Source organism: Malaclemys terrapin, chromosome 9, assembly GCF_027887155.1.
Source record: "Malaclemys terrapin pileata isolate rMalTer1 chromosome 9, rMalTer1.hap1, whole genome shotgun sequence".
NCBI lineage: Eukaryota > Metazoa > Chordata > Testudines > Emydidae > Malaclemys > Malaclemys terrapin.
The window spans coordinates 105,551,904-105,578,000 of record NC_071513.1 but is presented as its reverse complement, the minus strand read 5'-3'; the positions used below and the strand labels follow the sequence as shown (position 1 = coordinate 105,578,000).

Here is a 26,097-nt window from a genome sequence, read left to right as displayed (position 1 = left end):
GTTGGGCTGGGAGCAGCGCCACCAGCGAGAGCGACATTTAAACCGACCCTTTTAAAACTGGCTGATTCAATAGCGCTGACAGCCCCTTGCCATGCAGTCGGGTTGAGCTGCAAAGTATCGAGCTGCAGCTGCAAGTGCTCCGCGTAGAAACACACGGTCCCTTGTTTCCCTTCAGGGAGCAGCTGAAAGACAGAAAGTCTCTGCAGTTCCTCATCGGGTGCAGATTTAAGCCATCTGAGCTGCATTCCAAAAAACAAGCGTGTCAGGGATCAGGGTGTGGCTTGTACTAGCGTTAAGTAATGATGACCCCAGCATGCTTATAAAATACGAGCGGGCAACTCGCTAGGTAGCTGTTCCACATAACCCGGGCCTCTATCAACACGGCTGAGCGCTTTGCTTCTCTTTCTCAGCAAAGGTACGTCGCCAACTCATTGATTGAAGGTGCTTGTCAGTATAAAATGGGAGCTGCTTTCTTGTGCCCTGGGGTTCTCGTGTTCCTTGTAGGTAGGGGTGCTGATACTGTATTTCAAAAATAAGGGCCTGTTTTCTTAGCACCCCTGCCCCACCCCCTCCCGATATTTTTATTATTAATCCTTAGCAGGACTCACCTTCATTCACCAGGGATATTTCTTGCTGCTTTTTGCAGCACTCAGCAACTCCCGATCTTGTCCAGAAGAGATCATAGCTGCTGGAACTGGGAGTGCTGGGGGTGCTGCCGCCCCCCTGCCTTGAAGTGGTTTCCATCACAGACAGAGTTTACAGTTTGGGTCAGTGTCTGTCAGCACCCTCACTATACACATTGTTCCAGCACCCCTGGAAGAGATGGAAAAAAGAAGGGACGTCCCTCGTAATAAGGGGCTGTTGGCGACTCTTGCTGGCGGAGGAGAAATCAGGCTTTCCTTACAAACGTAGGGGAAACGCTTGAATGTGGGGTCTGCAGTCCAAAAATGCTTTGGTTGGATTTATTTTTAATGCGTGTTTCGGAAGTGTGATGGGACAGCCAGGAAAGGTGAAGAGCTGTCTGCCTATCGGGGGTCGAGGGTCTAGAGTTGAAGATTTTCCTCGTATTGTTGCCAGTGAGATGCACACCCTCTAATGCCTGGTGGAGGTGCTCAGGTGTTAAAGGGAGAAAAGAGAAATACACCAGAGCTTCTTTGGATGCATGCCCAGCAAGGGAAGAACTAGAGCTAGCAGGAGGGGAAACACCAGGAAACGTGGCACTAAAGAGTGGGCTGCGTTCGCCCATGGAGCCCACTGCTCTGTCTCTTTCACTTGCTCTCCTGTCTGCTTGCCTCTGTCCCAAAGAGCCCCAGCCCCAGACAGCAAAGCCAAAGCCCCCACTCTCAGGATGGGGCCGTTCATTACAGCCTCTCCAGGTCATTCACTGATCCTCTCTGTGAGCAGGTTGCGGTGGGGTTTCTTCTCTAGCCGCCAGTCAGTATTTTACACAAAATGTTGGTGAGCTTCCTCTCGGATCGGGGCTTTTCTTGTCGCCACAGCTTCCCGGGCTGTGACTGAGGTGGCAAAGTAGCAGCCCCTTCCCTGGTGCTCCTGGATACACTGCCTTGGTGTTGGTTGTTGGGGCTTCCCCACCTTCCCAGGGGCCGTGGGACTCGGGCTTTGGGGTTCAGCCCTGGGGTGGTGGGGCTGCAGGCTCTGGATCTGGCCGCAGGGTTTCAGGCTCCAGCCCTGGGATCTGGCTGCGTGGAGGCAGGCCCCAGGCTCCGGGTGCAGGGCTTTGGGCTCTGTCCTGTGGCCGCAGGGCTTTGGGCCCGGCCCCAGCTGCCTCCCCCGATTCCCCATCCAGGGCTTAATTTGTCCCCAAACTTGCCAGGGCTGAGTAAGTCTGCTGTGAAAAGTGATACCTGTATGTTTGTTAATATCACTTTTCACAACAGACGTACTAGCTAGCAATAAATATATTACGATGATTTGGACGTGTATATGTGCATATTTATTTGTTTTTCCTAAAGCTAATGAAGTATTTTAGGAAAAAGAGTGAGAGCAGCCACCAGCAAGAGTTGGTGGCCGCACTCTGTGGCCACCAAATTATTTGTCCTAAGAACCCCAGCACTAGCCTTAAAGCCCAGGCTGGCAGCTGCTGAATGCCCTCAGCGCCCCTGAATCTCACTGCCCCTCAGGGCTGTGCAGTGCCTACAAACTGGTTCCAGGTTGCTGTTGCTCTCCTCACCATGTGCAAACACAGGCGTGGCAGTTTGCTTCACCGGGAAGCACTGGGTATGGGGTCGGAGTCGGCCATGCTACAGGTAGGCAGTGGTCTATTGGCCGTTTTAAGACAGCCTTCACAGTGAGTGCTGGTGGTTTCCATCCTCCACTCCTTTTCTTCTGACTGTGGTTCTAACCGCACCCTAGCGCTAACGTGCTGTTTGTAGTCGTGTCACCTCCTGCACAGATTTGCTCCTCCAGGGGACCAGACGTTCTATGTTTTATTTCTTTTTAGGTCCGGTTCCCATTTGCATCCACACGTGACCATGCCAGGGACTTTGGCGCTGGTTTCAGTTCTGTTCAGTCTCCTCTACATCACCGAGGGGCAAACGTTCAACTGGGGGCGATGTCCAGATCCACCCGTCCAGGAGAACTTTGATGTTACCAAGGTGTGAAGAAATCTAAAATCACACTGGCTCAAAGCAAGTAAGGCAGAAAGTGTGTAAAGATCAGCCAGCCTGCCAGGGCGGCTGAGCAGCGGAGCAGATTTTGTGGGGCTGCAACTCACTGCTCCGTGTGTTATGCCTCCCCCTGTGCCCACTCCCCAGAGGATGAGTCTAATAGTGATATCCCTCACTCTGTTACAGTGCTTTTCATCTCTAGATCTCAAAGCGCTTTACAAAGGAGGTAAGTACCATATCCCCACTGAGCACAAAGGTGCATTGACTTGCCCATGGTCCCACAGCAGGCTAGTGGTAGAGAACCCATGTGTCCTGACCCCCAGTCTAGTGATCTGTCCATTAGGCCACACACTGGTACAGCCTCTCCTACCTATAGAGCCTGGCTTTCTAGCTCAAATTGTAGGGACACATGCATTTAATTCTAAAGGTTGCCAGTTCAGTCCCTTCTGTGGACTAGTGCATTTCTTCACACACAAATGTAGAAATGTTTCTTTGAACTGAGCAGAATAAGGACAATGTTAATGAATGAACTAGACTGCCCTGTAGCCTGTTGATCACATCCATTGAATCCCTGTGAATCTGAGGACACTAACAAGGCTTGTTCTGGGTTTTCTTTGTTTCAGTATGTTGGGAAATGGTATGAAATTGAAAAGCTGCCTGCGAGCTTTGAGAAGGGAATCTGCATCCAGGCCAATTACTCACTGAAGGAAAATGGGAAGATTAAAGTGATAAATCAAGAGCTCCGGTAAGTACCTTTTCCCAGGCTTGTGTCCTTGCTGCGGCAGGATCCCAGTGAGCCTGGAGTTTTCTTGCAGCTGAGCAGAGAGAATCTCTTAAATTACACTAACTGGCTGATATTGTCTTTCTCCATATCTGCCACCGCAGCCTCCTCTCACGTCCAGAGGGCACCCTGCAAGGCAGAGGGGACACTCCCCTCAGGGTTTCAGTAACTCAGCTGGCAGGACAAGTTAGAGATCTGTTGTCAGAGTTAATGCATCGCCCAGCCGTGCTTTATCCTTCTCCTTGTGCTTTAGCTTGGGTCTCTGGTTTCTGTGCTGTATCCTCTGAGCACTATCCTGTCTTGTCGCACTGATCAAATGATAAGAAATACATCAATGCATACAGTGACTTGAGTATTCCTCACTGCCTGTCCTGCAGTCCTCCTTGACTTAAACCTGATGTGACCTTTCTAGTCACAGGGTGACATTCATCCCTGTGCAGAGGCAGCACAAGACCCTTGTACCATTTGGTGCTTAACAGGCTCTTGGGCCTTCTGCTGGCCCCTTGCTCACGGGTGAATGTCACCGAAATATCAGTTAAGGGGCCACAAACGCAATCCAAACGTATTGGCCATTTTTAGTGAAGCAAGTATTTGTAAGTCTGTTTTTGCAGTATTCACTTAGCTCTGGTAGTAATTGCTTTTAATATCTACCAGAAATAGCTACCCACGTCAATCAATGAGCATTGTAAATAGATTGATTGTTTGCTGTATTTTACTTGTGATTTGCAAGCCCACAGAGCTCTTCTGAATTTTTGCAGAGACTGGTCTGGCTGTTTTTTCTATAGTGCTGTCAAATAGTCTCAGCTTTCACAGGACGCTGTTGTGAGTGAATGAATGAAAGGTTCTTTGCATTCCCTGGCATGACATGGTGGCTTTGTTCCATTGCACGATAACAAAATTGCAGTCCATTCTTTGTGCTTAGCAGATGAGCAGTGCCCATTTTCCTCTGTATCTGCTTAGCACTGTCTCCTCTCCTCCTTTGCCAAAGAAGGGCCTGACAAACACCAGGGTAATTCATTGAGTCCATATTAAACTGCAAGAGACGGGGAGGTTGTGATGTGACTGACGGTCTGTGTAATGACTTCACTCTGTTTAGGATCCTGAGAGCTCCAGAATAACTCGAGCTGTTCAAGGTAAAGAACACCAGCCCTCCTGAATGCAATGGCAGATGGAGGAGGCTGCCATGAGAAGGAGCCAGGGAAGTTTTTTGCTGTTTGCACAGACCCATACGTTCTCAGCACTCACCCACACTTCAGCCCCTTCCAATCCTCTGCTCTTGCTGGGGCAAGGCAGCAACCATAACAGATAATACTTGCCATTTTCTACCATTTTGTATGTTCAAAGCACTGTACTGACACTGACAAACTAATCCTCACAATGGAAGCAGGTGGACAAGTATTATAACTTTCTCCTTTTTACAGATGGGGGAAACTGAGGTACAATGACTTGCCCAAGGCCACAGTGAGTCAGTGGCAGAACAGGGAATAGAGCTCAGGATCTCTTGTCTCCTAATCCCAGGCTCATTTCTTCAGACCACATGACCTCTCCCTTCCCAACCCTCAAAAGCGGGCAGTTCTTGTTATAGGGGTTTTTGCTGTTGAGTGGAGGTGTTGGGACAATAGTTCAGAGTCTGTAATTAAACAAATCTTACTTTATCAAACTGGGACATGTAATTAGCAAGGGGAATAATATGCTTTAATCTAAGAAGGACACAGGGAATTAGACAGGCGTGAACACGTTATACGATTTCTGGAAGCTGGGCAAGTTCTGTGGGTGTTGGAGGAGGGATGTCAGGATCTCCTACCCTTAAACAGCAGAGGCCTGATTCCCACTGCCTGACATTGTGTGTGTGTGGTGGTTACATCAACCTAGCTCTGTCAGTGTCTACTCAGTACAATATTGCTCCCGCTGATGTAAGTCGCCCACTATATCAACCTAATAATTCCACCGCCTCAAGAAGCGTAGCGCTTCGGTTGATGTAGTTAGGTCAATGCAGTGTCAGTGCTTCCATCAGTCTGTTCTGGCTGTCAGCCCCTGCTGCCCGGGGCTGACAGTTAAATCGGTGCAAGCACTCCTGGTGAGGATGTGTGCCGCCGACAGAAGGAGCTAGTGTGGACACGTGAAACCGATTTAATTACTATGGCTTAATTACCGATTTAATTACTATGGCTTAATTTTGTCATGTCGACTTGCCCTGATTCTCCTTTCACTTACACTGATCTAATGCCCTGCCTCTCCATTCAGTGGTGTTACTCCATATTCACACCAGTGTGAGTGCGAGGAGAGCTGGTGCCCTGGTGCTGTGCCTCTTTCACCCATGCACAGTGAGCATGAAGTGCTGTAAATCTGAATGCTCCAGACACTTAGCTTTTTACACCCTTTTTGCACTGGTATAAGCCTCTACCCAAAGCACAGGAAAATAGAGAATTGGTCCACAGATAGTGGAGAATCAGGCCCCTGGAGGCTATTTTATTATGAGTTAGCTTTGTAAGGAAACCAGGACAGGGAAAGCTGAAGCATCGTGGAAAGAACAATGACAATTTCTGAATTTTAAGCAGAACGGGGCCTGCTCAGGCGTTGGGATCTCAATTCCAGAGAGAAAGGAGAAGTGAATAGGAAATGATGTCTCAAACATTCCCTGCACCATGTGAGCAGATGCAGGGCTGTGCACTAGGATGGGGTGCCAAACAAATAACACATTTCCTTCCCCAAAGGACATCTCCTGCCTAGTATTATTACTATTTGCATTGTGATAGATCAGGGTCTGTTGTGTTAGCCACTGTACAAACGCAGAAAAAAGGGCAGTCTCTGACCCGGGGAGTTCGCACAATCTTGTCCTCATCACTGTAGTATCTGAGAGCTTTCCAGCAGTGTAGTAAGCTACATGACAAACATCTGTCACATGCTTGGGTTTTTCTCTCTTTGTCTCCTACATGACAGTTTGGGTATTTTTTATTTATTTTCTTTATATTAATATGTTGTATGCACACCATACCATGGGTGTGTATTTGCAAAACACACACTGACATTCTGCTGACACAAGCTGTTCATCCAGCAACATACAAAGCAGGAAAATACACCCAAGAGGCAGTTGGTTGTACTGGGCTAAGTGGCCCCCTGCTCTGATCCAATATGGCAATTCCGATGTTCCTATATTGCCATCTAGATTAGATGCTATGCCATGCAGAGCAGAGTGTGCCGTTCCTGAAAGTCGAAACATGTCATCTAAAAGTTGATTCTGTGCCTATTGGGAAGCTGCTGTTCACTGGAACGCATATTATGTGGGGTTTTACTACGGATTTTAGCCAACTATATGGAGATTACCACCTCAGGAGAGTGAGTTACTGGAAATAACTGTTTAAATATGATTGCAAACCTGTGTCATTAATTTCCAAACCTCTTGTTCTCCCCTTAGCTCTGATGGCACAATTAATCAAATCGAGGGGGAGGCTGTCCAGAGAGACGGTGAGCCGGCCAAGCTGACTGTCAGCTTTTACTGGGGTAAGTGTGTTTGTTTAAAGGCTCATCCTGGAAGAAGTTTAAAGACATTCCCTGCACTGGGCCAAATCCTGCTCGTAAGGTCTTGCTATTGACTTCAGTAGCACCATGAATTCTGCCCAGAACTGAGTCCTAATTCTGCTTGCACACTGGTATAGATCAATGGAGCCCCCTAGGTGTAAAACTAGTTTAAGTGAGAGGAGAGCCAGGCCTCATGGTAAGGCCCCCAGATGAAAAACGGTTCAGGGATAAATGTTTCTGTGGTCACTAGGAAGTTGGACAATTATTTTATTTTAATGTAATTACGTGGCTTTTTTTCTTTTCTTTCACTTGTTATCATGCCATCAAGGCCCCTATCATCGCCGTTACATGCCCATTTCTCCTTGTGCACAATACTGTTTCAGGGAGTATTCCCTTTGTCCACCTTTACTCTCCTTCCTCACTCCTTCCCGCTGCCTTGTTAGAGGTTTGATGGCTGCTCTGATGTCTCCTGTGTGCATGGAGGGGGGAGGGAGACTATTCTTATTCACAAAAAGTAATCCGGGGAAGGCCTAGTCCTGCGCTGCCGTGCACGGTGTCACTCGCCCACTGTGTGCATGAGCCATGCTACCATTCTCCTTGGCACAAGGCAGTGGAGAATCAGGGCTAGAGCAAGGGATGAACCTGTAACCTGTATTCTCACAAGTACGTCCCGCTGGACCAAGCTCCACTCCATCAGACTCATGTCAACCTGACCTAACTCAAACTCCATGTAAGTCAACCAGCTAAATTTAGACGAGTCTAACGGAGAGCAGAATTAGGCGTGTCAGCCAGATCCTCCATGAATAAATGGTGTTACTATAACCTACGTAGAGGGGGCTCTGGCTGGCTTGGTCACTGTCCCCAGCAGCCAGGGCTGGCGGGGGGCAGCCTGCCACTGCCTCCTCAGCCAGGCTTCCTCAGGCAGCTGCTGCGCTGCATGGAGCAGCGACCCAGAATGGCTGGCGGCGTGAGAAGTGTCTGGTCCCGCCCTGTCCGCTCCCCGACTGCCAGGGACAAGGGCAGAGCGTGCTGGGGGATGGGCACAGTGGGAGGACAGAGCCCCTCTCCCTCCCTTCCTCCTGACAGGCCAATCTGACCCTGCATTTCCCCCACACACCCCGCGTTGCCTCTGGAAACAGCAGCTGTAATTACAGCAATAAGTGTCTTTGACTGAACATCATGAAATAAGAACAGGAAAAGGGAATTACACGACATGGCTTTACACCAGCTGCGGGTCTGACCCAGTGACTCTAAGGGTGTCAGGCACCAGGTGTGAGGTGTGGTGAGGTCATGTCAGGGCCTACCAATGTGACCAGTACCCCGATGTCTGTTCTCAGGCACAGACACACACATCTCCCATGTGTACCAAACTCCCCTTCATCCCAACATGTGTGTGGGGTTTGTTTTTTAACTGTGGATTAGCTGTTGATACTAGGCTGTAGTACAAATCCAGCATAACTACTACTGAGTCTTTAGTTCAAAATTCTATTGGATTTCTTGCATCTGTCAGATGTAACATGAAAGCCCTACATAATAACGTCCTGCCCTTTCATAGGTCACACAGCAAGTCAGTAGCAAAACTGGGAAAGAACCCAGGAGTTCTGACTTCCCGTCCCTGCTCTAACTGCTTAACATACACCAAGGACAGTCAAATGTTGGTTAATCATATTTTCTAATGATGCCCCTGCTGTTTTTCTAGCCATGCCCTCTAGCCCTTACTGGGTACTCGCCACTGACTATGAAAACTACTCCATGGTGTATTCCTGCACTACTTTTATCTGGCTCTTCCACATTGAATATGCCTGGATTCTGTCAAGAACTCCACAGCTGCAGTCAGAAACTGTGGAACGTCTGAAGAACCTTCTCCGCTCCTACAAGATTGACACTGAGAAAATTAGGCCAACTGATCAAATGAATTGTCCTCCTGAGATGTAGATCCCACTGTTTAGGAGAAGAAGTCCAGGCTAGTTATGAACTCTGTTGCTTTATTAGTGTTGATTAAAACCTCTTAATTTAGAATAACAAAGTATTTTGCTAATGGTAGCTTGTAAACGCTGACTGTAATGTCTACGTGTGATAGCAGCTAAGTAGTATTGGTGCTCTGTCCGTGTAATCTCTCTCATGTACTTTGAGAAGCCTGAGTAAATTATACCAAAACTCTTTCCATCCTTACTGTTCTTTCAGAGTAAAATAGGGTTTGGCTGAAAGTGAACAACTGGATGAAAAGGAGAAATTTTTGAGTGCCGATTCTGAAGTTCTGCAGCCAATACAAGTTCTCAGGAATGGATGCAGGAGGATGTAGGCCAGGGGTGGGCAAACCTTTTGTCCCGAGGGCCACATCCAGGTATGGAAATTGTATGGAGGTCCATGAATTCTCACAGAATTGGGATTGGAGTGTGGAAGGGGGTGAGGGCTCTGGCTGGGGGTGCGGCTCCAGGTTGGGGCCAGAAATGGGGAGATCAGGGTGCAGGAGAGGGCTCTGGGCTAGGGCGGGAGGGTGAAGTGCGGGGAGGGGGTGTGTGAGGGCTCCCGCTGGGGGTGCGGGCTCTGGGGTGGGGCTGGGGATGAGGGGTTTGGGGTGTTAGGGTGCTCTGGATTGAGTTCGGAGGGGGATCAGGGCTGGGGCAGAGGGTTGGGGCGTGGGGAGGGGTGGCTCAGGGGTGCAGGCTCCAGGCACCGCTTACCTCAAGTGGCTCCCGGAAGCAGCAGCATGTTGCTCCTACGTGGAGGCGCAGCCAGGCGACTCTGCTGCGCTCTGCCCATCCGCAGGTACCGCCCCTACAGCTCCCATTGGCCCTGGTTCCCAGAGCTGCAAGGGCGGCGCTTGGGGCGGAGGCAGCATGCAGAGTGGAGCCCCCTGGCTGCCCCTACGCATAGGAGCCGGAGGAGGGACACGCCGCTGCTCGCGGGAGCCACACGGAGCAGCCCCCAACCCTGCTCCCCAGCTGGAGCGCCAGAGCGGGGCAAGTCCCAGACCCTGCTCCCCAGCAGGAGCGTGAGGGCCGGATTAAAATGGCTGGTGGGCCGGATGCGGCCCGCGGGCTTTGCCCACCCCTGATGTAGACTATAGCGTACAAATATCCCTTGGGGAAAACTGTTCTCATGGCATCTGGCAGGCTTGTTTCTTCATATTTGTCTTGATGTCTGGTATGCCTGTTATCAACACACTGCTCAATCAGCTACATCTTTACTATCATCTCTCCAACAATATCCTATTGACATAAGAGGGATTCTGTAGGGAGGCCAGAATTTGGGAGCCAAGATTCTCTACTGAGAGAACTTTTTGTCCATTGTTTACATTGGCAGCTCTATGGTGAAAGATGTTGATCTATAATATAGTTTTACTCGAGGGATGTAACGGCATTGCCTGTGTGGGCATAAGCTGCTGCGAAGGCCACAGAACTCGTCAGTGATTTCACTGGGCTTTGGCTCAGGCCTCGTATGTCCAAATCTCAGATTGCTACATACATCCCAGAGCGTCTGCACCAGTAGCCCAACCCCCTCTCTGAGAATGTGCCCTCTCCTAGCTGTAGCTACGTGGAAAGCAGTTTCGTAAGGGGAGAAGGGAGCAGCGTCTATCCTATGTCCTAATCTAAACTGCTCTCGGTTTCTGAGAGCTGTAAACAAGCAGGGAGAGAGAAAACATCTTCCCTCTGCTAGAGGCTGAGCAAGTGACAGGCAAATGGAGCTCTAACCTTGCCTGGTAAGTATATTGTACTTCAAGGATTTCATCTAAACGCCCTGTCAATGGAAGGCTTTCGTTCACATCCTGCTTGCTCCTTTTGTATTCATTGGGATGTAGCCGGGACATCACCTTTTCCCTGATAGATGTTCAGGAGTCATAGTTATGACTCTGCATACATAGTAACAATACAGCTCATTACAAATGAAACTAGAGTACCTGTGTTACAGCTGCACAGACTTTTCTTTTCCTTCAGACATGGGGAATTGGGGGTGCATAGTCCCTCCCCAGCATGCAGACTCTGCCTTCCCCATAATGTCACAGCGCTGACCAGTATCCGTCCATTCTGGACCTTCCTATGTGACTCTGCCATCATTAGCTCTACGTCTTTGTCTCCTTTGGATCCAAAAGGTGTTTTCCAAGAGAGCTGAAAGATTTACCAAGGTGGAGTTTCCTTTCTGTTTGGCCGTAAAAAGATACAAAGCCAAGTCCACAGTGACATACACTAGAAGGCCTTTTGCTAGAAGCAGGTATCTCCTATCTGATGATGTAGTGGAGTGGTATTTGGAAAAGGCTTGGATTCTTCCAGCCTGTTTGGCTCAGGCTCATTCTCCAAGTGTTGCTTCCCCAGCATCTGCTTCTGTCAATAAAAATTGCAATTATATTTATAGTGTTTCCTCTATAGATGCACTTTACACAAGTGGGATAAGCCTAATTCTCCCCTTTGATGATATTTTATACAGATGAGGTCACTGAGGCTAAGTGACTTGACCAAGGTTGCACTGTGACTCAGTGGTGATACCAGGCATAGACCCCACATTTCTTTGCTGACAGTCTTGTGCTCACACTGCTAGACAACAGCTACCCCTTGTATGCCATCCTGTGCTGGGAGCAGGGGGAGCCAGGGTCACATTCTGGATCCTGGGTTAAAATTAGGTTGATCAATCCCCATCCCATTTGCCCCCAAAATGGCAATAACCTTTGCTAGTTGTCCCAGGGTGCTGACTTCAGGAAGGAGACGACTTTCTGCAAACTGTATGTGATACAAACTGCTGCTGCAGCCTGGCCCCTGGAGGGGGAACTGCTACTGTGAAAGGGAGCAGGGATGCTGTTTACAGCAGACAGAATGTGTCACAGGTATTGCATGCACACTTACAGCTCAGCATGTGTACGTTTACAGAGCTACCACTATGACAAGAGCCAAAAAACACTAATGTCCCAGCCAATTATCTGAATTCTGGGGAAGCTGAAGTGTCAATGAAAATTCAATACAGGTCAAATTAGTCTCCAGCAATCTTGTCTATTAAATGTTAGCACCAGCTAGTGCACTGGAAAAAGCATTGTGAGAGCCTTCATCCTTGTTAAAGATGTACAGCGGCAGCCGATGTTTGCCATCTATTCACTACTGTACACAGGGGCTAGTGCACAGCTGCTTATGGGATATTTACAGGACATATTGGTTCCTAGGTCAAGAAACAAATGAGCGTGCTCAAGCTTGGAGGCACTCTGTATCATCCACTCACAGTCAGTGGGAACCCAGGGCATTCAGCACTCTGCATCACTAGGTCTGTAGCAAACTCCGAGGGTGGACTGCAGCCAGGCAGTGGGTGAGGATTCCATATAGCATGCAGGCACCATTGAGAGAGTACCTGAGAAGGCAGCAGCTTCAGAAACCTGACACAGGAAAAGGCCAAGAAAACATTATTGTCAAAAGCAAAACTAAATGCAACCAACAAGATTTCAAGGTAATTGTGTGCTTGAGCCAATGCAGCCCACACCCCGAACCCACTCCTGCACCCCAAATCCTGCGACAGAGGGAGGCGGGATGGAGTGAGTGGGGGTGGGGCCTCAGGAAGGGGCAGGGTTGTTCTGTTTTCTGCAATTGGAAAGTTGGCAACCCTAGGCGAGCCTGTGCCCAGAGGGGTATGCAGGGGAGGGCTGCAGCTGGAGCCCAGGGCACTGACCACGTAGGACACTACTGCCGCCAGCACATCATGTCTATACCTGAGGGCATTCTGCATCAAAAAATTAAAAGTTCTGTGCACAGTATTTTAAAATTCTTCAAAATTCTGCAAATGTTATTTGTCAAATAAAAGTGGAGGCTCCAGCATGGCATTGGGAAGCACAGGCCACTGGCTGCACAGAGGTGGGAGATCACTCTGCAGCTCTCCCCTAGAACACGGATTCAGCAGTGAGGCTGCACCCAACCCTGACACAGCGCAAGGACCTGGCCTGCCCCAGAAACACCCCAGGGCCCTGCCCCTCTGTGCCAAATGACCAGGTGTGGGCAGGCAGGCTCAGCAAGGCAGGAGCCAAGTATGGAGGGGCTTAATGTGGGGGGATCCAGGTGTAGGTTTAGAGGATTCTGTGTGGGGCAATCTGGGTGTGGGCAACTCAATGGGGGAATCCAGGTGCTGGGGAGATCTGGATGCACAGGGGCTTATTAGGGGATTCTGGGTGCACTGTTAATGGGACTCTGCAAGGGGGTACAGGTGAAGGTGGTTGGGGCTCAGCATAGGGGTCTGGGGGTAGCGCTCGGCAGGGTAGGAGGCACCAGCTGGGTCTTTCCCAGCCCTGCCACCTGCCCCGCCAGTGATTTACCTCTCTGCTGGCTGCCCTGGGGACCGAGACATACTGCTGGGGAGGGTCATGTGACCGCTCTTGTGGCTCCTCTTTGCTTCCCTGTCACAAAGTCTTTTTTTCTGTGGGGAAGCAAAGAACTCTGCGGGGGACATAAATTCTGCATGTGTGTCGTGGTGCAGAATCTCCCCAGGAGTACGTGTCCTAGGCCCCACTGGGTGCAAAGGGCAGGGCAGGGTCAGTTCAGCGGCACATGGGTGGCCCCACAGCATGAGGAGCAGGTTCAGTGCCACACGTGCTGCCCCGAGGGGGGCCGGCCTTATCCTGCCCCATCACAGGCTGCGCTTCCTGCTGGGGAGGGGTGCTGGGCCCGGGGGCCTCGCTCTCAGGGGAGGCTCTTTCCCGGGGGCGCGCGTTCCCAGGGGGCAGCTCGTGGGGGCGGGGCAGTTCTTTCCCGGGGGCGCGCGTTCCCAGGGGCAGCTCGTGGGGGCGGGGCGGCGCGTTGCTGCGGGGGCGCGCGTTCCCAGGGGCAGCTCGTGGGGGGCGGGGCGGCGCGTTCCCAGGGGGCGCGCGTTCCCAGGGGCAGCTCGTGGGGGCGGGGCGGCGCGTTCCCAGGGGGCGCGCCGCCTCAGTCGGGATCGGGGCAGTCGGCGCGCACATAGCTCCGCCCCACGCGCCCGGCCCCGCCCCGCCCCGCCCCTCGCCGATTGTGACGGAGCTGGGCTGCGGCGCGCGCGTCCTCGTTGCGCAGCCTGGGGCCCTGGCGCATGCGCGCTGGCCGCACAGCACTGGCGGCTGTTGTGTGGCGCCCGGCGTAGGCCGTGAGTGAGACAAGCGGCGCGGAGCCCCCGGCGCCGCCCCCGTCCCCGTCCCCGTCCCCGCGTGAGAGGCCCGGCCATGGCGGCCCCGGCCCCCTCCACGTCGGGCGCGGCGGGGCGCGGGCCCATCAAAGGCATCCTGAAGAAGCGGGGCTCAGGCGGCAGCGGCCTCCCGAGCAGTGCGCAGCCTCCGGCGCCGCCCCCGCGCCGCCCCGCGCCCGGGCCCTTCGAGGACGAGCAGGGGTGAGCCGCGGGCGGGGGCAGGTTCCCGTCAGAGCCGTAGGGTAGCCCCGGGCAGGGGTCCGAGAGCCGGAGGGGCCGCCCCTCTCCCCGCGGGCAGCCTGGGCTGGGCGGGAGCCCCCCCCTCAGGGAGCCCCCCCTGCGGGAACAGCCTGTGCTGGGCGCTGGAGCCCCCCCTCAGGGACACCCCCCCCGGGAACAGCCTGTGCTGGGCGCTGGAGCCCCCCCCTCAGGGACACCCCCCCCGGGAACAGCCTGTGCTGGGCGCTGGAGCCCCCCCTCAGGGACACCCCCCCCGGGAACAGCCTGTGCTGGGCGCTGGAGCCCCCCCCTCAGGGACACCCCCCCCGGGAACAGCCTGTGCTGGGCGCTGGAGCCCCCCCCTCAGGGAGCCCCCCCCCGCGGGAACAGCCTGGGCTGGGCGGGAGCCCCCCCCTCAGGGAGCCCCCCCCGAGCAGCCTGTGCTGGGCGCTGGAGCCCCCCCCCTCAGGGAGCCCCCCCCGGGAACAGCCTGGGCTGGGCGCTGGAGCCCCTCCCCTCAGGGAGCCCCCCCCCCCGGGAACAGCCTGTGCTGGGCGGGAGCCCCCCCCTCAGGGAGCCTCGCCCCCCCCCCCCCCCCCCCCGGAACAGCCTGTATGGGGCGGGGGAGCCTGTGAGCTCCTCCAGTCAGCCCAAGTTCCTCGCCCAGCCCGGTGACATTGATGGGTTGGGTTTTATGCCCTTGTTGATGAACGTGTAAAATCAAACCACATAAATAGCTAAATTTCAGGAGTCTTGCTTCAGGTGGTGTTAGTAACTGTAAAATTGTGGAACTATTAACTATGGTTTGTAACCTGTCCTTTAAATCAGCTTCTGTACCCAATGACTGGAAGATAGCTAATGTAATGCCAATGTTTAAAAAGGGCTCTGGAGGTGATCCCGACAATTACAGACCGGTAGTAAAGAATAAAATTGTCAGACACAGAGAAGAACATAAATTCTTGGGCAAAAGTCAACATGGTTTCTATAAAGGGAAATCATGTCTTACTAGTCTATTAGAGTTCTTTGAAGGGGTCAAACGTGTGGACAAGGGAGATCCGGTGGACATAGTGTACTTAGATTTCCAGAAAGCCTTTGACAAGGTCCCTCACCAAAGGTTCTTACGTAAATTAAGTTGTCATGGGATAAGGGGGAAGATCCTTTCATGGATTGAGAACTGGTTAAAGAACGGAACAAAGGGTAGGAATAAATGATAAATTTTCAGAATAGAGAGGGGTAACTAGTGATGTTCCCCAAGGGTCAGTCCTACGACCAATCCTGTTCAACTTATTCATAAATGATCTGGAGAAAGGGGCAAACAGTGAGGTGGCAAAGTTTGCAGATTCATAGATTCTAGGACTGGAAGGGACCTCGAGAGGTCATCGAGTCCAGTCCCCTGCCCGCATGGTGATGATACTAAACTGCTCAAGATAGTTAAGACCAAAGCAGACTGAAGAACTTCAGAAAAATCTCATAAAACTAAGTGATTGGGCAACAAAATGGCAAATGAAATGTAATGTGGATGAATGTAAAGTAATGCACATTGGGAAAAATAACCCCAAGTATACATACAATTTGGGGGCTAATTTAGCTACAACTAATCAGGAAAGAGATCTTGGCTTCATCGTGGATAGTTCTCTGAAGACGTCCACACAGTGTGCATTGGCAGTCAAAAAAGCAAACAGGATGTTAGGAATCATTAAAAAAGGGATAGAGAAGAAGACGGAGAATATCTTATTGCTCTTGTATAAATCAATGGTACACCCACTTCTTGAATACTGCGTATAGATGTAGTCTCCTCATCTTGAAAAAGATATACTGGCATTAGAAAAGGTTCAGAGAAGGGCAACTAAAATGATTAGGGGTTTGGAACGGGTTCCATATGAGGAGAGATTAAAGAGGCTAGGACTTTTCAGCTTGGAAAGAGGAGTCTAAGGGCGGATATGATAGAGGTCTATAAAATCATGAGTGGTGTGGAGAAAGTGAATAAGGAAAAGTTATTTACTATGGACTGAATTGACCAAGTGGGGGTGTAGACTTTCCGTCAAAGAGTGCACCATAGCTGCAAACTTTTCAAAATTCTTTCTTCTGCCCACTGGCATCACTTCTGTTTTTTCTCCAGTTCTGCTTCAGCCAGCTGATCTCATCAAGCATTGTGCCTCTTGGTGGCAGTAGTTGTATGCTCGTATATAGCGAACGATAGGTAGAGCTGTGTGTCGGCTGCATATTGCTGGCACGTGAGTCCATGTTGTCTAAGCTCATCTAGTGGTCGCATATAGATGCGGAAGAGGACTGGAGAGAAACTTGATCCTTGTGGAACCCCGTGAATGAGGGGGTCTAGTGGTGGAGGTGCAGTTTTACTATCACTGCTTGTTGGGTGCATCCCTCTAGGAAGGATTTTAGCACATTACCCTGGACTCCTGTCATTTCTCTCAAGTGAGACTGTTCCACAGAGTGAACCCACATGTTGGTAGCTCTGTCTGTAAGGCATTGACCAAATTCAAGTTGGCACAATTCTTTAGCTGGCTGCAGACTGGTAAAAGTCAATAACACTGGCATATAAATAAATTGAATATTCTTTTACTGTATTTCCTTAATAGATTTAACCCTGAGCGTATGTCTACACTGGCAGAGTTACAGGACCAGCAGCTACAGCGCTGCTCAGAGCGCTGAAGGGAAACCGCTGTTGTGTGTTCACACTGTCAGCTGCCTGCACAATAAGCATCTTCACACTTGCGGCACTTGTAGCAGTATTCGGAGCGGTGCACTCTGGGAAGCTATCCCACAGAGCATGTCTTCCTCTTCTACCTTTAAGAGTTGTGGGAAGGCGGAGGCGGTCACTGGGCATCCTGGGTCCTGTCCCAATGCCCTGTGATGCATTGTTTCGCATCCCAGTGCTTCTGTCTACATTTGGTGCCATCTTTCAGTGGTTTGTGTAGTGCGCGCTCTGCCTCTTATGTGGACAGATTTGGCAACAGGGTTTGTTGCAGGGATAGGTTCCTGGGTTCGTATTTTTGTTGTGTGATTGCTGGTGAGTAATTGCTTCAGGTTGGGGGCTGTCTGTAAGTGAGGACTGGCCTGTCTCCCAAGGTCTGAGAGAGTGAGGGATCGTCCTTCAGGATAGGTTGTAGATCCTTGATGATGCATTGGAGAGATTGTAGTTGGGGGCTGAAGGTGCCGGCTAGTGGCGTTCTGTTACTTTCTTTGTTGGTCCTGTCCTGTAGTAGGTGATTTCTGGGTACCCTTCTGGCTCTGTCAATCTGTTTCTTCACTTCACCGGGTGGGTATTGTAGTTTTAAGAACGCTTGATAGAGATCCTGTAGGTGTTTGTCTCTGTCTGAGGGATTGGAGCAAATGCATTTGTATCTTGGAGCTTGGCTGTAGATAATGGATCGTGTGTGTGATGTGGTCTGGATGAAAGCTGGAGGCATGTAGGTAAGTATAGCGGTCAGTAGGTTTCCAGTATAGGGTGGTGTTTGTGACCATTGCTTATTTGCACTGTAGTGTCCAGGAAATGGATTTCTTGTGTGGACTGGTCCAGGCTAAGGTTGATGGTGGGATGGAAATTGTTAAAATCCTGGTGGAATTCCTCAAGGGCCTCTTTCCCATGGGTCCAGATGATGAAGATGTCATCAATGTAGCGTAAGGGCGTTAGGGGATGGGAGCTGAGGAAGCGTTGTTCTAAGTCAGCCATAAAGATGTTGGTATACTGTGGGGCCATGTGGGTATCCGTAGCAGTGCTACTGACTTGAAGGTATACATTGTCCCCAAATGTGAAATAGTTGTGGGTGAGTTCAAAGTTCAGCCACCAGGTTTGCCGTGATATTATCGGGGATTCTGTTCCTGACAGCTTGTAGTTCAGCTTTGTGTGGAATATTGGTGTAGAGGGCTTCTACAACCATAGTGAATAGGATGGTGTTTTCTGGAAGACACCGTTTTATTTAGGTTTTTCTTTACTGCAACTACCAACAATTACCCTATAGATTACTGTTGCTTCTTGACCCAGGAAGTTGCACTCTTTTTTCCCTCTAAACATTTGAGTTTGAGAGTCTATTGCTGATTCATGTTTTTGTTTTTTTTCAAACTGCGATTTTATTTGTTGCTTTATAACTTTGAATATATTTTTCACAGGAGAGAGAGAACATTTTGGCCTGGATTCTGTTAATTGCTGTATCTTAGCAATGTTTTGTTTTACTGCTGCTTTAATTCCCTTATTTTTCTTCTGCGTCTCAGCTAGCTGACATTTTAGTGAGCTCACTTTTATACCTAAGTTTTTCTTTCTGACATGCAGTTTCAGCTGTTGTTTTTATTTATCTCCTTCTCCTGTGCACAGGTTATATTTCCTACTAGTACATTCAGAGGAAGTCAAGCTCAAACTCCTATTTCCTATTAGTGATTTTGACTACATTGTCCATAGTCAAATGATTCAAATCAGATTGTCTCTCTGCCTGCAGCAGTCATTTACAATTGATTATTTACAGATTATTCTTTTGGGAAAGAGCTAGTTTTCTGTGGGGTTCTTCGGACAACAGTCTAGCGGTAGTAGTCATCACCACCTGATCTCCCTTTTGTGTGATTTGTTTGATTACTAAGGGTACTATACTACCCACTGGATTGGCGGGTAGTGTTCGATGTATCGGGGATCAATTTATCGTGTCTCATCTAGACAGATCTAGATTTATCTAGATGTGATAAATCGATCCCGGAATCGACGCCTGTACTCCACCTCGGCAGGAGGAGTAAGCGGAGTCGATGGGGAAGCTGTGGCTGTCGACTCGCTGCCTCGAGGACGGCCAGGTAAGTCGAACTAAGATACTTTGATTAGCGTAGCTGAAGTTGCGTATCTTAGTTCGAACCCTCCCGCTAGTGTAGCCCAGGCCTAAGGGTTTTGCTTGGCATGACTGCCCTGAGTTTTCCTGCCATAACTGGGTTTCATTGTTCTTTTTCCCTTTTTACCTAATGTTGCTTTTAGTATCTGTATTACACCCATCTGTTTAATCCTTTTAGCACTCTGTAAATGCTTCCTTTAACTCCTCATTCTCTTTCCTTAAATCTCCTACCTCCCTATGTGACACATTTCTCAGCCAATTTCTCTCTTTGGCTCTGAGCTTATCTTTGTGCTTTTCTGCACTCATTCTTTAGCTACAGTTATTGTTCTCTCCATAGTTGTCCATTGGTCTTGTTCTTTAAAATTTCAGTGCCATTCAATGAACCTTTTACTCCTGGTGGAATTCTGTGCCAAAAAATTAAAAATTCTGCACACAATATTTTAAAATTCTGTAAAATTCTGCATGTTTCATTTGTCAAAATAACACCATATAATCACACCAGTTTCAGTTATTTTTGGTCATTTATTTCAAAATACCTGTCAGCAAGTATGTCTATAGCAATACAGATGACAACAAAAGATTCAGGAAATGTTTTTTGACAAATAGATTCCTTACTGGGCATATTAATACAGAACTCTCAGTAATAATTCATTTAAACGACAATACAGAACCGTATTTCCCACCCCCCTCAGAAGCAGAGCAAAGGCTTGGGGGAGTCAGGGGTAACGGAAGAGCTGAGGGAAATAAATTTGCTGGGAAGGAGTCTGGGCGTGAACTTGGAGGGCTGTTCGGTATGGGTGGGAAAAGTATAGAACAGTTTTTTGTAGGGGGTGGGGGGCAGGGAGGGATTGTTGGGGAGCTTTCCCCATGCAGACCCTGGCCAACCCCTAGCTTCTCCCATTCAGTCAGGCACATCTGCCCCTGTCCCCATGTGTGTTTGTGCCTTCACCCAGCCACTCCCTTGTCCCTATGTAGCTCTGCCCCCCCCATCCCTCTGCACCTCTCTCCTCCCATGGCCTCTGCTCCCATTCAGCCCCTGCCCTAGTATGTCCTTCCCCACTAGCCTTTATGAGCCCCTGTCTGACCCTCCCCCCCACAGCCCGTGTCTCCTGACCTGGCCTGACAAGCACTGAGAAAGTAGCTCTCCCCCTCCCTGCAGGGAGCTGCAACTTTGTTCTATCGCCACAGCGCCCTTTGGTGGGCATAAGGCGGAACTGCAGCAACATTTTGACAAGTTTTTTTCTGCATGAAAAATTAGAAATCTGCAGGGCACATTAAATATGTGCGCACCCAGTAGCACAGAATTCCCCAAGGTGTTACCTTTGCTGTGCTTGCCAGGAGTTCTTCTACATAGGCATCCAAAGTACTTCCCTCTATTCCCCTTATGTTACTGAATTTCTCCTATACTGGTCCCTTTCTGTCTGAGGGTTTAGAACAACTGAAATTAATGTTGGTGGGAGTCCTGCTGCAGTCACCAATAATGTTGGAATTATTAATATTCATGTAGGCTACCACCGAACGCTAATTTAACCATAAATTCCTGTGTTAAATCCAAAGTCTGAACAGTATTTATACAATTGCTCTAAACATTCCTATAAGCCTAACTAATATAGTCATACAGTAACAAAACAGACGTATTTATCAAGATACTTACAGAAGGGCTAAACCAAAGGGTGCTTAGACCCATGTTGATTGGCTCCAGTTTGGTCAGGCAGGTATTAACAATTAACCCCTCCAGAGTTTCCCCTTTAATATACCATTTTATATTAGAGTGATGTCATTGCCAATTGCTAACTTTAGGTAAAAACCAAGTTTTGGCTGGTTTGGGGTCGTTGCTGGTTCAACATGCTCAATGCTTCCTTATTATTAACTGTGCCTGGTAATTGTGGCCACCTCTTCTTTCTAGCTTATCAGTTACCGTTCAGGTCCAGTTTTTCCAACTAAGCTGTTGACTTTCAAAGCCTTCCCACGACTGCTAGCAGACCTGCACTTTACATGACCTACATTGAACATGCTTTTTTTTCCTTTTTAAATTAATGTAACCCTTTATATCCTACAAACATCATACCTGGTGAATTGCAGTAATAACTGCATGGCTATGAGACATTCAAGACAAGGTTACATAAGTACACAGCAGTGAAGGTTTTTGAGTCCTTGACGACTTATGCATCAGATTGGATTTTAATTAACGGTTTCTAACTACTGGTTCTTCAGGCTCTCTCTTACTCTCAGGTTGTGCCTCTGTGCTGTGCCCGACTGTGCAATCTGCGGATGCCTTCCTTTTAGTTTTCCCACAACAGAGACTGAAGTTAGGAGCAGCTCAAGGCCTGCTGCAGATCAGAGTGCTCACATATGAATGGGAGTGGTTGGTACAATCAAGGTTTTTGAGTCTGGTGGAATAATAATGACCTGAAAAGTTTTAAAACCATTGGGCTTATGTCTTCCTGGAAGACTCCAGCCCTGTCAGATTCTGTGATTCATATGCTGGCTAGGGAACTTTCCAGCACATTTTGGGCTCAGGTTTTTTGGTGTTGCATTGGTGCTTAAGAAGCCATGTAATGTGTTGATGGTGAGTATCTTTTAATTCCAGACAACAAAGGATTAATAAAAATACACAATCCATAGAGCTGTTTTGTAGGGTTCTTATACTGTTTAGCCAATGTCTTATTTATGAAAGGTTATTAGTGTTGTCACATACACGATGAATCATGAAAACACTCTTATGAGTCTAATGCTTGACGCGAGGAATACTAATGGATGCTGTGGTAAAGGAGAATTATGTCATTCAAAGATAATCTTTTCCCTAGTGCCATCACAACTTTAGTTGCTGCAGCAATTTCACTAGATTTTATGTATGTACAAAAGATTGAATTGAAAATCTATTGCTGCGGGGTTTTGGACCTCTTAGGCTTATCATTACTGAGTGACGGCATTTTTAATGGGGTCCCAGAGGGATCTGTTCTTCGTACAGTGCTATTCAATATCTATTGATCTGGAAAAAATATAAAATGATTGCTGGCAAAGTTTACAGATGATCGGTGGAGTGATAAATGCTTTTTTCGCCTCTGTCTTCACGAACAAGGTCAGCTCCCAGACTACTGCACTGGGCAGCATAGTATGGGGAGGAGGTGACCAGCCCTCTGTGAAGAAAGAAGTGATTCAGGACTATTTAGAAAAGCTGGACGAGCACAAGTCCATGAGGCCAGATGCACTGCATCTGAGGGGCTTAAGGAGTTGGTGGATGTGATTGCAGAGCCATTGGCCATTATCTTTGAAAACTCATGGCGATTGGGTGAAGTCCCGGATGACTGGAAAAAGGCTAATGTAGTGCCAATCTTTAAAAAAGGGAAGGAGGATGATCTGGGGAACTACAGGCCAGTCAGCCTCACTACAGTCCCTGGAAAAATCATGGAGCAGGTCCTCAAGGAATCAATTTTGAAGCACTTAGAGGAGAGGAAAGTGATCAGGAACAGTCAGCATGGATTCACCAAGGGCAAGTCATGGTTGATTAACCTAATTACCTTCTGTGATGAGATAACTGGCCCTGTAGATGAGGGGAAAGCAGTGGACGTGTTATTCCTTAACTTTCGCAAAGCTTTTGATACGGTCTCCCACAGTATTCTTGCCAGCAAGTTAAAGAAATATGGATTGGATGAATGGACTGTAAGGTGGATAGAAAGCTGGCTAGATTGTCGGGCTCAATGTCTAGTTGGCAGCCAGTATCAAGCGCAGTGCCCCAGGGGTCTGTCCTGGGGCCGGTTTTGTTCAACATCTTCATTAATGATCTGGATGATGGGATGGATTTCACCCTCAGCAAGTTTGTGGATGACACTAAGATGCGGGGAGAGGTAGATATGCTGGAGGGTAGGGATAGGGTCCAGAGTGATCTAGACAAATTGGAGGATTGGTCCAAAAAAAATCTGATGAGGTTCAACAAGGACAAGTGCAGAGTCCTGCACTTTGGATGGAAGAATCCCATGCACTGCTACAGGCTGGGAACCGACTGGCTAAGCAGAAGTTCTGCAGAAAAGAACCTGGGGATTACAATGGATGAGAAGCTGGATATGGGTCAGCAGTGTGCCCTTGTTGCCAAGAAGTCTAATGGCATATTGGGCTGCATTAGTAGGAGAATTGCCAGCAGATTGAGGGAAGTGATTATTCCCCTCTATTCGGCACTGGTGAAGCTACATCCGGAGTATTGCGTCCAGATTTGGGCCCTCCACTACAGAAAGGATGTGGAAAAATTGGAAAGAGTCCAGCGGAGGGCAATGAAAATGATTAGGGGGCTGGGGCACATGACTTATGAGGAGAGGCCCAGGGAACTGGTTTTATTTAATTTGCAGAAGAGAAGAGTGAGGGGGGATTTGATAGCAGTCTTCGACTATCTGAAGGGGGGTTCCAGAGAGGACAGAGCTCGGCTGTTCTCAGTGGTGGCAGATGACAGAACAAGGAGCAATGGTCTCAAGTTGCAGTGTGGGAGGTCTAGGTTGGATATTAGGAAAAACTATTTCACTAGGAGGGTGGTGAAGCACTGGAATGGGTTCCCTAGGGAGGTGGTGGAATCTCCATCCTTTGAGGTTTTTAAGGCCTGGCTTGACAAAGCCCTGGCTGGGATGATTTAGTTGGTGTTGGTCCTGCTTTGAGCAGGGGGTTGGACTAGATGACCTCCTGAGGTCTCTTCCAACCCTAATCTTCTATGATTCTATGACATTCTCATAAGTAAGCTGGAGAAATGCAGGCTCAGTGGAACTACCATTAAGCGGAGACATAGTTGGTTAAAAAACCACAAACAAAGAGTAACTATTAATCAAAGGATGTCAGATTGGAAGGAGGTCTCAAGTGGAGTTCCATAGGGATTCGTTCTGGATCCAGTGTTTTTTAACATTTTTATTAATTACCTGTATATAGGAATACTTAGCATACTGATCAAATTTGCAGATGACAAAAAGCTGTGCGGGTTACACACACTTTGGAGGATAGATCTAAAATTCAAAGGGAACTTGACAAATTGTGGAACTGGGCTATCAACAACAAAATGAAATCCAACAAAGACAAATGTAAAGTGCTACACTTAGGGAAGAAAAACCAAATGCGCAAATACAAAATAGGGGATAACTGGCTTGGCAGCAGCACTGCTGCGAAGGATTTGGGAGTTGTGGTGGATCACAACTTCAACATGAGTCAACAGTGCGATGTTGCAAAAAAAGCAAATGCAATTTTGGATTGCATTAACAGAGGCATAGCATGCAAGTCACAGGAGGTGATAGTACTGCTGTATTTGGTGCTGGTTATGCCTCAGCGGGAGTACTGTGTCCAGTTTGGTCACTGACATAGAAAGGATGTAGAGAAACTGGAAAGGATTCAGAGGCGAGCAAAAAGATGATCAAAGGGATGGAATACAAGCCATGTGAGCAAAGGCTGCAGGAACTGGGTATGTTTAGTTTGGAAAAGAGGAGTTTAAAGGGAGACATGGCAGTGGTGTTCAAATACTTGAAAGGCTGCCATAAAAAATGGAGAAAAGTTGTTCTCTCTTGCCACAGAGAGCAGGACAAGAGGCAGTGGGTTCAAAATACAGCACAGCAGATTTAGATTAAATCTCAGGAAAAACTTTCCAACTGTAAGAACAGCAGGACAGTGGAACAAACTGCCTAAGGAAGTCGTGTAATCTCCTTCACTGGAGGTTTTCAAAAACAGACTGGATAGCCATCTGTCTTGAATGGTTTAGACACAACAAATCCTGCATCTTGACAGGGGGTTAGAGTATATCACCCTTGCGATCCCTTCTAACCCTATGGTTCTGTGATCCCAGTGAGAGACATCGTCGTTCTCCATCCCGCTGGTATAGACACCCTGGAATGCCTTCACCCATGCCATATGAACCATGTCATTGGCCGTACTGTGAGTCTACGTCAGCTTACCGACAAGAGTTCTCCAGGGCCTCTAGTGTGTCTTGCTGAGAGAAGGGCAGACAGTCCTCACTAACCCCTCTCACTCTCCATGAAAATGTGCTTCTGTAGAATGAAACTAATTTCTCATGCCAGTTAAACCAACTGGTCAAATTATTTAAACACTCATTCAAATGTCAGCTAAATCCTTGGGCCAGTCTAAACTAAAACAGCGTGCATCCTTGCATGGAGCCTGTGTTCGTCCTCTCTTTTTATGCTGACTGTGACTGTAACGCTCTCCTTTCCACATGAGCCTTGGGTACTGGTTGCTCTCTTTGGGTTTGTCTACATGTGCAAATTTATTGGCAGAACCAGTATAATTATACCATCGTAGTTAAACTGGCACAACTCCGAGTGAACACTCTTATCCTGGAATGAGTGTCCACATGTGGAGTTATACTAGTATAGTTCTGTCTGAAAACTTCTATGAATAGACAAGTCCTAAAAGATTCACTTTTTTTTTATTATTAAAAGTCCACCACCTGATCTCACTTCCCCTCTCCTGCCTTTCTGGGGGCTTGTGTAGTTAAACATGTACAGGAAAGTATGATGTTCTTGTACAAACTGTGAGAATTTTAAAGAACATAGTTTGAAGGTTTCAGAGTAGCAGCCGTGTTAGTCTGTATCCGCAAAAAGAACAGGAGTGTTGTGAGAGGCTACCGGTGTGGTGCTTCTCCTTTCTCCTGTTGATATCACTCGGCTGCGTGCTTGTGTTCCCTCTGTGTGCTGCCCCAGCTCTGCGCAGATAGCTGACACAGCAGACCCGACGAGAACCCCCAATAACCACAGAGTCTACTAAGATACAAAGGCACCTCGGCCAGGTTTATTGCGATCTCGGACACAATTGCAGTTCCCTGTAGGTTTCTGAGCCTCATTCAGGACATACGACGAGAAAGTGCCTCTTGGCAAGGACCCGGCTCAGTGGCGGGACTTTCCACTGCCCCCTCAGCCGGACAAAGACACCACCCCAGGGATACATTCTTATACACAGGTACAAACAAGTTACACATCACTCCTGATGTATTGAGGTGCAGCCCCTCTACGCAACAAGGTACAAC

General features: G+C 48.7%; 2 protein-coding genes and 1 long non-coding RNA gene across 4 annotated transcripts in view; 2 read left to right on the top strand and 1 right to left on the bottom strand.

The window, feature by feature from the left end:
- The first annotated feature begins 242 nt into the window (after positions 1 to 242).
- On the top strand, positions 243 to 9,089 carry APOD (apolipoprotein D). Its single transcript, XM_054038869.1, has 5 exons — positions 243 to 415; positions 2,462 to 2,615; positions 3,251 to 3,372; positions 6,824 to 6,909; positions 8,627 to 9,089. Exons 2-5 carry the CDS (start codon positions 2,493 to 2,495, stop codon positions 8,860 to 8,862), a joined length of 567 nt encoding a protein of 188 aa, XP_053894844.1. The 5' UTR covers positions 243 to 415; positions 2,462 to 2,492; the 3' UTR covers positions 8,863 to 9,089.
- A 437-nt stretch (positions 9,090 to 9,526) lies between these two features.
- LOC128843581 (uncharacterized) lies at positions 9,527 to 13,530 on the bottom strand. The gene is made up of 3 exons (XR_008446304.1): positions 13,211 to 13,530; positions 12,133 to 12,283; positions 9,527 to 11,249 (listed from the first exon to the last, which is right to left on the bottom strand). It is a non-coding gene; the product is annotated as an uncharacterized LOC128843581 (long non-coding RNA).
- Positions 13,531 to 13,988: 458 nt separating this feature from the next.
- PPP1R2 (protein phosphatase 1 regulatory inhibitor subunit 2) overlaps positions 13,989 to 26,097 on the top strand; it is a 30,105-nt gene continuing 17,996 nt past the window's right edge. Inside the window, exon 1 of one of the 2 annotated variants that reach the window (XM_054038962.1) lies at positions 13,989 to 14,010. Coding sequence is in view for 1 of the 2 variants with exons in the window: in XM_054038961.1 (XP_053894936.1) it covers positions 14,087 to 14,250 (164 nt within the window). In the remaining variant the exon portion in view is untranslated. Of the gene's footprint in view, positions 14,011 to 14,071; positions 14,251 to 26,097 lie in introns of those variants that run through there. The other variant, XM_054038961.1, reaches the window with a different exon arrangement.

Coding starts and splice junctions, on each gene's coding strand:
- APOD (XM_054038869.1), top strand. CDS start 2,493: ATGCCAGGGACTTTGGCGCTGGTTTCAGTTCTGTTCAGTCTCCTCTAC. Junction 2,616..3,250: donor AGAACTTTGATGTTACCAAG/GTGTGAAGAAAT, acceptor TCTTTGTTTCAG/TATGTTGGGAAATGGTATGA. Junction 6,910..8,626: donor GACTGTCAGCTTTTACTGGG/GTAAGTGTGTTT, acceptor CTGTTTTTCTAG/CCATGCCCTCTAGCCCTTAC.